Source organism: Anopheles arabiensis, chromosome 2 (assembly GCF_016920715.1).
Source record: "Anopheles arabiensis isolate DONGOLA chromosome 2, AaraD3, whole genome shotgun sequence".
Classification (NCBI taxonomy): Eukaryota; Metazoa; Arthropoda; class Insecta; order Diptera; family Culicidae; genus Anopheles; species Anopheles arabiensis.
This window is the reverse complement of record NC_053517.1, coordinates 110,315,736-110,328,823: the sequence shown is the minus strand read 5'-3', so window position 1 is coordinate 110,328,823 and position 13,088 is coordinate 110,315,736. Positions and strand designations below refer to the sequence as shown.

Sequence of the window (13,088 nt, the reverse complement as noted above, 5' to 3'; positions counted from 1 at the left end):
CCCCGAACGCTTTTGGGCGGTTGTCCAGTTATGGAATTAGCATTCCTAAATAAGCTACGGTCTGCCACGCTGGAGGAGCTACATTTCATGGATGGTTTAAGTACGGGGAGGGTTAGGCAATAGGATAATCGTAGTTTTCGGAGCTTCTCTCATTCACCATCGTCAAATCGTATTTTGCTTTGTTTGACACAAATTTGATCAGACAAGTAAACCGGTTTATGTTCAATGGCGGAACGAATCGCATCATTCTAACGGAATGTTTTAGTTTTTATGGCTGTAGTAAATCGCTCCGATCGTCTCTGAAGCAAACACGACCTCTTATCAGTTGGGAAACGTAGTACGCCTTAGACGTTTGAACGCTTAGAGGGTACACTGTGTGGGACGTTCGGAACGCATTTTGAGCGCTTCGTTCGTCAACATTCATTCTAGTTTCTTTACATTTTTGCATTTAAATCGTTCCTTTGCTTAGCACGATCATTTATTTCCTTCCCCTCACAGCTTCATAACAGCCGTTGCTTCGTAATACCCCGTGCAGGATGTGGAAAATCGTTGAGAAAGATGAATTTCATTCAGCACCAGGCTGCCAAAATCGTAATCCCCGTACAGTCGCATTATTTCGCTCGCATCGAACGTAATGCGCTTCCGTTCGGCCGCCTTCTCGTCGACGATTTCGCTCTGCGATGCGCGGAAAAGCGAATTGATCAGGGTGGCGTGCAGCTTCACGTGCTCGTACTTCTTCTGCATCAGTCCCTTCGCTATGAAGTAGTCGTAGATCTGGTCCGCTGCCGTCTGCAGGACCGGTGATTCGATTTTCGCGTATAGCACATCCACCGCGTGCGGATCGTCGTTCATGTACTCGAGCCCTCGCACTCGTATCTCTAACGGACCGTTCTCCTGAAGCAGTGGACTGTGAGGGGGCGAGAAAAACGGTTCGAATTAGCACATTGCTTGATTGCTTCCTATTTCCTCTATGCAGCAATACCTGATGATCGATTCCTGGCAGTCGAGCAATATTTGGGCCGCATTCGCACGATCCTCATTGTCCATCAGGGCCATCGTGCAGAGCGTTATGTGCAGTTTTTCCGGCTGCTGAAACAACGATTCGTCTACGCTGAACGCGACCGGCAGCTTTCGGACGACTTTGTGGCGAAATTCGGCGAAACGCTTCATCACATCCGGCACGTTCAGCGGCACGGACAGGAAGTGGGTGAACTGTTGCTTGTTGCGTGCCCCTATCACGATCAGTTCGATGCGGGATCGTGCTGCGGCTACCGACTTTCTCGTACTGCCCGAAACGACAATATCTCCCGTCGTTCCCTGCTTCGGCACACGGATCTGTGCCTTCGTTTCGGCTTCCAACCGTTGGCGGGTTTGTCCTTTCGCACCGATGATCATCGCATAGAAGGCACTAAAATGAGTAGAGCGATGATGTTAGTAAGTTGAATGTTGTATAGAACAATAGAATAGGCCAACTTACGCAGGCACGTGGAAAGATGTTTGGTGTTTGCCATTATCGGTCAGCACGATATCGTAGTCCTCTTCCCGGTCGTCCTCGCCGTACAGGTCTTCCTCAACGTAACCCTGCGGCCCATCGAACGATTCCTGTTCTCGTCCGGTTGCTTTGGTGTGATTCACGCGATAACACCGTGTACCGATCCACATAAGCTGCGGCGACATTACATCCATCTTTTAAGAAGGAAATATTAACTTTTCGTGCGATTTTTCCCTGAAAATCTGGTGGAAACAACACAAAACAGCTGAACTGGAAGTTGTATTGTTTACTATTTGTTTTGTGCCTCCGTCTACAGCACCGAATCGAAAAGTTCAATTTACGCACGCAGCCACCCATGCCTTCGCTGTCAAAAATGTCAACAGCGGCCGTGCTGTTGTTGTTTACACCGCGTGTGCATCGCTCGTGGCGCACGTTTTTCGGCCGGTACCAATTTACAGAACCGCTTTTCCACCATGAAAGTGAACGAGAAGAAACGGCTAACCGAGCGGGAAAAGATGGAAAGGCGTGAGCGCAAACGCCACAAACGCCACGATCGACTGCTGGACCGAGTGAAGCAAGAGTTCGAGGACGTGGAAAGGGAGAAAGCGGGCATGGCGGAGGTGGAAGTCACACCGGTAGCGGAGGCGGAGTACGTTTCCACGGTCAGCATTGCCGTGCCGGGTTCAATCATGGACAATGCACAATCGCCCGAACTGCGCACCTATCTGGCCGGACAGATAGCACGTGCCGCTTGCATATTTCAGGTCGACGAGGTGATTGTGTTCGACGATTGCGGCTCCAGCAACCAGCTGACGGACAAGTTGGGCACAATTCAAACGAACGAGGGATCAACCTCCGCCCGGCGCTGCTGCATCCAGCTGGCGCGCATTCTGCAGTACCTAGAGTGTCCGCAGTATCTGCGCAAATACTTTTTCCCGCTGCACAACGACCTGAAGTTTACGGGGTTGCTGAATCCGCTCGATTCCCAGCACCATCTGCGGCAGCAGAGTGAGTTCGTGTTTCGGGAGGGTATCGTGACGACCAAACCCACCAAGGGTAACAAGCCCGGCGCGTTTGTGAACGTTGGCCTGCTGAACGATGTGCTGGTAGACACGAAGCTTGACCCGAATCTGCGCGTCACTGTGAAGTTGCCGGCGGGTGCAGATTTGAAGTCTAAGAAGCTTCGCGGCAAGGTAGTGCCTCCGTCCCAGCCCCGGCAGGAGACGGGCATTTACTGGGGGTACACGGTGCGGATTGCCAACTCGCTGTCGCAGGTATTCACCAAGAGCCCGTACAAGGGCGGGTACGATATGACCATCGGTACCTCGGATCGGGGAAAAAACGTTCACGAACTCCAACCGGCCAGTCTGTCATATCAACACGCGCTCATCGTTTTCGGTGGTGTGCTTGGACTGGAACCGGCACTCGATAACGATCAGAAGCTGAACGTCGATACGGTGGAGGATCTGTTCGAGGAGTATCTGAACACGGTTCCAACGCAGGGTTCGCGTACGATACGCACCGAGGAGGCGATCCTCATCTCTATGGCGGCACTGGGCGACAAGCTGAAGCCGGTCAATGCTCCCAAACCGTTCACCAGCTTCGAGGCCATTCCGCAGAGCCAGGACACGGGCATCAAGCAGTACGCGTTCAACGAGAAGCGCACGAAGGTGGACCCTATGGAGGCGTTGAAGAGCGGGAGGCCCGTACCGATTGCGAGACCCAATGTGGAGATATCCCAGCCAGCACCACCGCCCGTCGACAAGTACGGTGATATGTCACGCTTTGATTAGAGTGTGTATGTGCGCCGATGGAATTGATTGAAACAGAAATAAAGATTTATTTACGCGCTACTTCACTCGCCCGACTGTCCATTGTTGAGGGCGGCCATTTCGTTGCGTATCTGAATGACCGCTTCGGAGAGGGACTGCGGATGAACGCCTGCCTCGAGCAGCTTCACGCAGATATCGAGCGTTTCTGGGCTGAGGCCAGTGTTGAGAAACTGGGAAATGTTTTGTATGTTGGCCCGCACCACCTGCGACTGTTGCAGACGCATGTACAGGTTTGTGTTGCTCTGGTCGTTACTGCTCGGTTCCGGCATTGTGCGAATGTCTGTAAAAGGGTAGAATATGGTCAAAATAATCGAGAGAATCGTACAAAATTAGGAATTTTACAGAATAACTTACATATTTGTGGAGGGTTTTGCAAAAGCAGGGCTGTTTGTTTTGTTGTGCTTTGGAATGTCATCAGAGCAGGTTGGATCACAAACAGCTACTATTATTCTTGCCAGATGTCAGATATCAATGTTTGAGCTTCATTTTTCATCTAATAATATAAAAATATCCAAATAACTACCTAAATTGTCTAAATGAAATAAGAAAAAGCAACAAATTTTCAGAAAATTGTCTGCTAACATCACTGACACCAGCAAAAGAATATGGCGTCGTGCAAATGACAGTTGTCGAGCCTGGTTCTAGTTGTCATTACTGACCGTTACAAAAAGACGCTTCAATTTAAACCCAGCAGCGCATCCTGTCATAACAAAGCAATCGACGCAACCACACGCACAACAAGAAGCGACGGAGCGTCGCTTTTCCCCGTTCTCGCTTGTGCCCACCGCAGTGTGTTTTTTATGTGAAAAGTGCCCCTCCCGTCGGAAAACTCATGGCTCCCCGAAAGCGAAAAGTGGTGGTGGCACCGGCCAACTCGCCGGAAAAAGTGAAATACTCGACCGCCGTCATACAGACGGTGTTGAGCGCGCAGCAGAGCGAAACGACGCACGCGAAGCTGGTGAAGCAGCTCAAGCAGCTGTACTCGACGGTGCAGCACGATTCGTTCATGAAATCGTTCGTCCAGGTGATCAAGCGCCAGATGGAGCACGAGGAAACGAACCCGTACGCGAACAATGTGCTCAAGTTTTGTGCCAAGTTTGTGGCCGATCCCGAGTACAGCGAGCAGGCCGTGACGCACCCGATAATGGCTTCGATCTTCGACTGGCTGCTCAGCACGATAAGCAGTGCGCAGCTGGTCCGGTTCCGGATCTGTCAGCTGGTGAATCTGATCCTGAACGCGCTTGGATCGGACGCTGCACTGGACGATACGGTTTGCGACAAGATTCTGCGCTACATGCTCGAACGGATACGGGACGTTTCGCAGCATGTGCGGGTACAGGCGGTGCTGGCACTGCAGCGCTTGCAGGACCCGAACTCGCCCGAGGATCCCGTGGTGCGTGCGTACGTGTACCATCTGGACAAGGATCCGTCGCCGAAGGTGCGCCAGACGATCATTTCGGCGCTCGGGCGCAACTATCGCCTGATCCCGTACGTGCTGGAGCGCCTGTGGGACGTGGACGAGCGGGTCCGGCGGCACACGTACATGCAGATGAGCAGCTACCCGGTGCGGCACTACAAGGTGGAGCAGCGACTGAAGTTCCTCGAGCAAGGGCTGACCGATCACTCGGACGGCGTACGTAAGGTGATGCGTAACGTCATGATTCCCCAGTGGATAGAATCGTACCAGCGGGATTACGTCGGGTTCGTGGAAGCGTTGAAGCTGGACGCGGACGACAAAGAGATGGAACGGTTCCGCAAAACCTCCAAACTCGTGCTGATGGAGATATTCAAGTAAGTCGTCATCATCGGTAATCGATCGATCTCCACCATAAAATGTGTCTGAGACTGATCTTTTCCTTTTTTCCAGAAAAAATGGTGTAAAACACATGGCTCAACTGCTGAACTTTGGCGAGGAAAGCAAAACCGTCCCGCTGAGCGAGCTGACGATCGAGCGGGCCATCTGTTGGCAGGCGATGCTGGAGCACCTGCAGCAGAGCGATTCGGACGAGCAGGAGGATTACATGATCGAGCTGAGCAAGTTTTGCGAGTACATTAAAGCGCTGGTCGAAAACCCGACCGCGCTCGCGTTCATGAAAGCGAACGCGAACGTCACCGCGTCGGCGATCGGCAGCAATCAGGTGGCGGCGGTGGCGGCCTCCTCCCCCAGCCAGCCCGAAACGATGGACAAGCTGCAGCAGCTCTATCTGCAGTACATTCTGCAGATTCTGCTCGAGATCGTGCTGATGTACGACTTTGGCGACGAGTTTGGGCGCGACAGCCTGAAGCAGGTGCTGTCCCACATGCTCTGCCAGGAGACGCTGTTCGAGATGAACGTCCGGCTGATAATGGAAACGTTCGAGAAGATCATCACGGACGTGGAGTCGCGGTTGACGTTTTTCGTCGAGCTCGTCAGCTCGGTGCTGGAACCGTCCCGGCAGGATGTGTCGATCAGTTCGCGCCAGCTCATCGACACGTACCTGGAGAAGCACCCGGAGCTGACCACGCTGAAGATACAGATTTCCGCCCTGCGCGTCAAGATTCTCGAGCTGAAGGAGCAGGAAAGTGCGCTGTCGGCGCAGCGAGACTACGCCGGGGCGCAGCGCATGAACGACGAGCTGAACATGTGCAACGAGAAGTACGCCAATCTGGTGAAACCGCTCATCCAGGAGATGTCGCTGACGTGCGCCAGTGGCAGCAGCATCGGCGATGACACCACCAACACGACGCTCCTGTTCCGCGATTCGATGCTGAAACCGCGCCGCGTTACGCAGGCCACCGTGGAGAAGTGTCTGCAGATTTGCTTCTATCTCGTAAACAGTCCCTCGGTGCGGGTGCTTACGCCGCCGGTTTGCGATCTGTACCGGACGTTTATCAGCCGGCACGTGCAGTCCGGGCAGCTGTCGACGCGCAACTGGGCCTTGCGCACGTCGACCGCGTTCAGCATGCTGTACGATGGGCTGAGCAAGGAAACGTTCCAGCTGCTGTACCAGCAGTTCCTCAACACCGCCTCGTCGCGGCTGTGGAAGACGGCGATCGAGTGCGTGTTCGAGCTGCTGGACAAGTACGGGTTCGAGTACTTCGATCTGGAGAGCGAGGACGCGATCAACACGAGCAAGGACGATTCGCGCACGCAGAAAAGCTCCCGCCAGCTGTTCAGCCGGCAGAACAGCAGCTACCACGACGATCTGATGCAGTCGTCGTCGTGCAATGGGAACGAGTTCTACAAGATGTCGGTGCACTTCATGGACACGTGCAACGATAGCGTGATCTGTTCGGCCATCATCGAGGGCTTCTGCCGGCTGATACTGCGGGGCAAGTGCACGTCGGCGGACATCATGTCGAAGCTGCTGTTGCGCTTCTTCAACCCGACGACCGAGCCGGAGATGCAGCAGATGCTGGGCATCTTCTTCCAGCGGCTGATTGCCAAGCGGCGCCAGGAGCTGATGCAGAAGGCGCTGCTGAGCACACTGTTTATGGTGCTGGAAGCGCCGAACGAAAGCCCGCTCGCGGAGGTACGGCCCGAGACGGTGATCAAGTTCGTGGTCGACTCGACGCAGCCCGTCTTTTGCAGCCCGGGCGTGAATCCGCACAACACGATCGCGGTCACGTTTTTGCGCGTGATGCGGGACAACATTACGCTGAAGGATCTGCTGAAGCTGCTGAGCAAGGAGCTGCTGGGGCTGGACATTAAGGACGATCCGGTGCTGCGGAACGATCTGGCCAGTACGGCGGACGAGATACTGAAGGAACCGTTGCTTGATCCGAAGACGGTGAAAAACCTGAACACGTTCCGGGAGCTGATGCTGGGCAAGATACGGGAGACGCTCACCTTCTCGTCCTCCCGCGCACCTGTAGCAGCGGACGGAGAGGAGGGTGAAGAGGAAGAAGCGGCTGAGGCGGAACCGGAGGCGGAAGGGAATGACGACGATGGGAAGGAGGAGGGACCGGGCGATGGGGAGGAAACCGAGCAGGAGGAGAACGAGGACGAAGAACGGTCGGAGGAACGGCCGCTGATAAACAAATCCATTTTGCAGGAAGATTCCGATACCGATCTGCTCGCCTCACCGATGAAGCAACCGGGGGGCGGTTCGTTGGCATCCCCAGCAAGGGACAGGACACCCCGGGCAGCACCCGGGACGCCCGATTCGGGTGTGAAATCACTCCGCCGGTCACTGTTGACGAATTCGGCCAATGCAGCGGCAGCAACAACAACAACAGCAACAGCGGACAGTGGCAATTTCAAGGTGCCCGATGCGTCCGCATTGCGCAAAATTCAAGCCGCCTCGGCGCGGGTACGGGAAGCGCTGAGCCAATCGCGCTCCGCCACCGCCTCGAAGGGAACGGACTCGGAGGAAGATTTTGAAATTCCCGCCACAAACGATGGCGCAAGGCGGCAGCCAAGCTCTTCGTCCAGTTCGTCCGACTCAGAGTTTGAAATTCCGGAAACGCAATCGCCGGGTGATGATGCTGGTGCTGTTGATGCTACACCTTCTCCGCAGCCAGCGTCGGCACGTGCGGCGATGCGCCGGAAGGTATCCACAACACGGTCAGGCGCTCGAATGGCGAGCAGGAAGACATCAACACCGGCTGCGAGATCAGTGTCCACCTCCTCATCTTCCTCTTCTTCGTCGGACTGTGAGGCAGTGGACGTTTCACCGAATGTTACGGTAAGTTTCAATCGAGCCTTCGAACATGGCAACGATCGTCGTAATCTAATCACGCAACCCACTCCACTCCACAGGTCAGTCGTATTAATCGCAACGCGAGGCCAATAAACAAGGTGGCGGCCAAAACGTTGCTCGAGCGGAAGAAGCTCGCCGAAGCGCCCATGACGATGCCCCGTGCCACACGGACCGCGGCCCGCCGGGAAATGGCCAACAGTAAGGTGATGACGCGCAAATCCCTGTCCGAGCTGAACGCTTCTGCTCCCGGTACCGGTAGATCCTCGGCCACACCAACAACACCAACGAGTGAACGGCGCACGGGTAGCAAATCGAGAAGCAAGACAACGAACGAAGTGAATTCCCCTGCCAAACACAACGGCACCACGGCACCACGGCCATCGCGTCGCTCGAACAAAGCGCCCGATGAGTCGGAAACCACCGTACAGTCGCGTACATCACTATCTCCGGTACGAGCCGTGTCGACACGACGTTGGGTAGCATCGACGAGTGCCTCCACCGGTCAGCAGAGCGATTCTCCGTCGGGCAGCAAACGTACGCGTGGACAACGGTCGGTCACCACCAGCACCCAGCAGCAATCGGACAGCACCACAAAGACACCGACCGCCAGTCGGAAGGTTGTGTCCGGTGGTGGCACAGAGAGTAGCGGTGGCGGCACCTCCACCTCCAGCCCGATACGAACGAAGCGGGCCGCAATCGTGCTCACTCCCCTCAGCGCCGTCATCCGTCGCACGAGAGTGTCGAACGGTGCAGCAAACAGCGGCAGTCCATCGGTGGGCACCTCACCGCGACGACCAAACCGGAAAGCGACACGAAAGGAGGTCGGTTGAGACGATGATTGATGATGATGGCAAGAGCAGCAGACGAAGCAAGCTGGGAAAATTTAATTTTGAAACGTCAGTGTATCCTTTACTCTATCTTCTATGTGAGTGTGTTTGTGTCTGCAACGATTTTTAGCTAATCTTAGGAGGCGAGCGGGGACGCTTGTGTGAATACTGCGCGTCTATTTTTTATATATATTTTGCTATTTGCTGCTGTATATATTACTACTATATCAATAAAGGATTCTTTACAAGGCTACTACGCCTCACACCCTTCCCTGAGGCGACAACGAAATGAAGACGCATGGTAGAGGAGGCCCTTTAAAAAAAAACGGGAAAGAAACGGATAGTTTTGTGACTTTTGGATGCATATCTGCACAAATATACACGGGATTTCGATTTTGTATTTATTTTGTAATGATTTACTACAAAAAGAGTGTTTTTTGTTTTATTCTTATCGATTCAACTACCGCCCTGACTACACACAACACACAAGAGGCGCACCACGCACCACGTGTGCGAGCGAATCTTTGCTTGCGTATTGTTTTGTTATGAGGGACGCACGCACGCACGTACGCACCCTTTGCGCGTACGATGGCGCTGCGGATGCGCGGGCGCATTTGATTGGTAGTTTTACGTGAGTTAGTGTTTGTTTTTGTTGCTTTTGCTTCTTACCTCCTCTCTCTCTCTTTTAGGTTCTGCTTTACATGAGTAGTTTGTTTGTTTGTTTGTTGGTTTTGTCTTACGTTTTAAGTTGTTGTACCTTAACTATTGGTAATATATTTTGTGTGTTTTTTTGTTTGTTTTTTTTTCGTCCTCTTTCTTCCCGTCGTTTCGCTAGTTACTTTTGTTTCACTTTACAGCTTAGAGGATAAACTCTTTGTGCGCAAAATTTCTCTACTTCCTAGTAGGTTTTCTTCTTCTTCTTCTTGCTAGTAGCACGGACTATTTATGTACAAAAAACTCCTCCGCCACGGCATTGCGTGTGACCGACGGTGTGCGTGTTTTTTGTCTTGTCTCCTCCCCCCCACATCCCCCGCAACAACGGGGTGTGTTTTTGATGCACGCATAAAGTAACAATGCTTCTTTTCCATTACTTTTTTGTCTTCTTCTTATTCTTATTAATAGTTACACTGGTCAAATGTGCAAGAGCTCTGTGGTCGTGCTACTCTCTCCTTACCACCTCTGCCCTGCCCCTGCTTGTTTGTATCCCGTTCAAGTTCATCATTTTATCAGTACATCGTCAATTAGCTCCTATCTAATATTTCATATATCCGCGTTTTTTTTAATAATATATAATAAATCTGCCTTTCTCTCCCTTTCCCTCTTTCAATGCTGTAAAAAGTAGTAACAAATCGCAATCAAAAGGGAAAATAAAACGATAAAAACAACATAAAACTCTTGTGCGCAGTGTGTGAGAAAGGGGGAAAGAGACGAGGAAGGGGGGGGGGAGTATGGCTTAGTTGCTTGCTTGCGCGCACACAGACACACACACTGAAAACAAAGTGACTTAACGCATTAACTCCTCTAGTCGTAAAAATTTACATCCAAAAAAAAAAAACAAAAAACAAATTCCATCGATTTAAAAGAAATAAACTCTCTTTTCATTTACAAAACCCGAACGCAAATCGAAACGATACTTTTATCGTTGGAAGCATCGCTCGTGGGGGGAAGAAGGGTTGGAGCGGGTGGGTTGAGTTGGTGTCGGGAAGTTACGTTATTTTTACATAATTTTTATGTGTTTCTGATATGGAAAGGACACACCAAATTTTAATATAGAGTACACACGCACACACAGGTCGTGTAAGGATGCGAAGATGGTATAGAAAATACATTTCAATTTCAGTTATTTTTTTAAAAAAATTGGCTGTCTTCTACGACATTTCTTCTTTGAGTGTTTTTGTTTCGCTCTTGGTGGGTTGATGGGTGGTGGTGGTGGCGGGGTTGGGGGGATGGGCACCGCTGACGAAGGCTGGAAGCAACTGAACTATATTATTATGAATATTAATATTATTATTCTTTGCCAGTGCCATTGGAAGAGTGTGGAATTATTACAGCGTTTTTTGTTTGTTGCATCGATACACACTCACACACACACAGAGACACATGTGTACGTTTGTTTAACATATTAGAAATATTAATATATATAGATGTATGTATATATAGAATAATGGGGATCCTTTCTCTTGCTGCTACAAAATATATCCTTTGCTTGGCCCGACACACGTTTCGATCTTGTATAGGTATAGTGTGAGTGTGAGTGTGAGTGTGACTGTGTGTGCGTGTCTGATGTGCGCACTTGATAGTAGAATAGTTTGTGCGCTTCACGCTGCGTCGTCTTTGCGCAAATTGCGATGCCATAAGGATCGGGCTGTTTGTGCGTATCGAACGGGAAGAAGAGTTGTACCAACAATAATGAAGCAGGAAGAGACTTAAATTTCATCACCAGAAGTTGGTGCGTGCGTGTGTGCTTTTGTGGTGGTTCCAATAGAAGACACAGAATGAGTTTGCCACTCCAACCACAGAGAACACAAATCCAAATGGAAGCTGGAAACGGGATGACACACAAGCACCACCCACCCACACACACACACACACGTAGGAACTCGACGCCACGACATCCGGATAATCGGTGTTTTAAAAACCATAAAACAATGGAAGAAAATATTTGGCTGCTGATTTTTGTTGCACACACGCACACACACCCGAGACACACCACCAAAAAGAGACAAACAGTGCTCCGTCCGCACTTCTTCCGCTTACTTGGCATGCCCGTTGCTTAGTACGGCCGGCAATACGTTCGCCTGCTGGACGGCTGCATTCAACGCGTCGATTTCCTTCTTGAGGAACGCGTTGCTACTACTGCCTACACCGGTGGTGGCCCCGGTGATGGTGGTGCCGCTGGCCGTGGTGCTGTTGCTGTTGCCGTCCACCACATTGCCATTGCCGTTCAGGGCGGCGGTGCCAACGAGCGGCGCTTTGCGTGGAATGTACAGGCCGCCGTGCGTTTCGTCCGGCATGCGCATCAGGTCGTCCTTCAGCTCGACGAAGCCCGTCACCGTCTTGTCGATAAAGTCTTCGATGTTGCGCGTCTCCTGCTCGAGCTTCTCCTTGATACGCTCGCACGCCAGCTTCGGGCCGCTCTTGGTGGCGGCGGCAGAGGTGTTGTTGGTGGTGGTGGTGGTGGAGGTGGTATTAATGGTGGCACTGTTGTTGTTATCCTCTTGGGACAGGAAATCGTCAGTCTTTTTGTGATGGTGGTTGCCATTCATCATCATCATCATGCTGGTGGTGGTGGTCAGACAGAACGGGTCCACTACATCCTTTACGATCTGGTGCTGGGAGTCGACATCACTGCGACGCCCATTTTCGGCACCACGATATCGGATCCCCGCCGCACTGCCATTGCTACCAGCAGGTTCCGTGTCTACCACCGCCGCCACGGCAGTGCCAGCCTGTTTCGATAGGGCGTCGGCATCCTTCCGACCGCTGCCGGTCGCCGCCGCCGCCGCCGACTGCTGATCCGCATCCTCCGTGTCGGCTTTCAGCTTGGAGCGCGAACGGGCCCCGGCCGCCGCCCGACTGCCCTCTCCCCGTGGTACGTATTGCGATAAAATAAACACAGTGATCAGAGCGACTAGATGAAGGCACATAAACACATTCAGGTACATACGAAGACTAGCCTTAAACTCGAGCAGCACGAACGGGAAGGTGGCGTAGCCCATGAAGACGCGCGTCACCAGACAGGTCAGCACGTCGTACAGGGTGCGCGAGCCGGCCGTGCCCTGGAACGCGGGGCGGAACAGTTTGCGGGCGATGCGGGCCGCCATCACGATCAGCGCACCGGTCGCGAACGTCATGTAGTAGCCGGGATAGAACCCGTGCCAGAGGGCGCTCAGGCTGAAGGTGAGCACGGTGCCGTAGCGCTTCGGCACCCGCTCGAACACGACCATGCGCAGCCAGCGGTTGGTGCCGGCGTTCCACGCGTTGATGCAGTTGCGGAAGTTGGTGCCGAACTCGAACTCCAGCACCTGGATGTTGGACAGCATGTCCCAGCGGGGCGTCACGCCGTCCCGCTCGTCGTACCCGTTGAAACCGAGGCCGGAGTTGTTGCAGATCGCGTCCGCCATCAGCCAGGCGAAGTAGTACTTGAAGCGGACCGCCGTCGTGGCCATCATCATGTACCACAGGGAGTAGAAGAAGCCCGTACTCGCGATAAAGCCGTCATCTGTGGATGGTACCGCGAGCAAACCGCGCAATG

At 52.8% G+C, this 13,088-nt stretch overlaps 5 protein-coding genes across 10 annotated transcripts in view; 2 read left to right on the top strand and 3 right to left on the bottom strand.

The window, feature by feature from the left end:
• Positions 1-439: 439 nt before the first annotated feature.
• LOC120897693 (activating signal cointegrator 1 complex subunit 1) lies at positions 440-1,792 on the bottom strand. Its single transcript, XM_040302731.1, has 3 exons — positions 1,478-1,792; positions 983-1,408; positions 440-907 (listed from the first exon to the last, which is right to left on the bottom strand). The coding sequence occupies exons 1-3, from the start codon at positions 1,684-1,686 to the stop codon at positions 493-495; spliced, it is 1,050 nt and encodes a 349-aa protein (XP_040158665.1). The 5' UTR covers positions 1,687-1,792; the 3' UTR covers positions 440-492.
• Positions 1,793-1,850: 58 nt separating this feature from the next.
• Positions 1,851-3,350, top strand: LOC120897692 (putative methyltransferase C9orf114). The gene has a single exon (XM_040302730.1). The coding sequence runs from the start codon at positions 1,966-1,968 to the stop codon at positions 3,283-3,285; it is 1,320 nt and encodes a 439-aa protein (XP_040158664.1). The 5' UTR covers positions 1,851-1,965; the 3' UTR covers positions 3,286-3,350.
• Positions 3,309-3,794, bottom strand: LOC120897694. The gene is made up of 2 exons (XM_040302732.1): positions 3,679-3,794; positions 3,309-3,604 (listed from the first exon to the last, which is right to left on the bottom strand). Exons 1-2 carry the CDS (start codon positions 3,737-3,739, stop codon positions 3,348-3,350), a joined length of 318 nt encoding a protein of 105 aa, XP_040158666.1. The 5' UTR covers positions 3,740-3,794; the 3' UTR covers positions 3,309-3,347.
• Positions 3,795-3,911: 117 nt separating this feature from the next.
• LOC120897690 (condensin complex subunit 3) lies at positions 3,912-9,122 on the top strand. The gene is made up of 3 exons (XM_040302721.1): positions 3,912-5,115; positions 5,192-7,991; positions 8,066-9,122. Exons 1-3 carry the CDS (start codon positions 4,157-4,159, stop codon positions 8,834-8,836), a joined length of 4,530 nt encoding a protein of 1,509 aa, XP_040158655.1. The 5' UTR covers positions 3,912-4,156; the 3' UTR covers positions 8,837-9,122.
• A 98-nt stretch (positions 9,123-9,220) lies between these two features.
• The window catches only part of LOC120897691 (lysophospholipid acyltransferase 1), a 28,481-nt gene continuing 24,613 nt past the window's right edge, over positions 9,221-13,088 (bottom strand). For all 6 annotated transcript variants that reach the window (XM_040302722.1, XM_040302723.1, XM_040302725.1 and 3 more), the window contains exon 6: positions 9,221-13,055. In XM_040302722.1, coding sequence (XP_040158656.1) covers positions 11,587-13,055 — 1,469 coding nt within the window. In that variant the 3' untranslated portion in view covers positions 9,221-11,586. The remainder of the gene's footprint in view (positions 13,056-13,088) is intronic.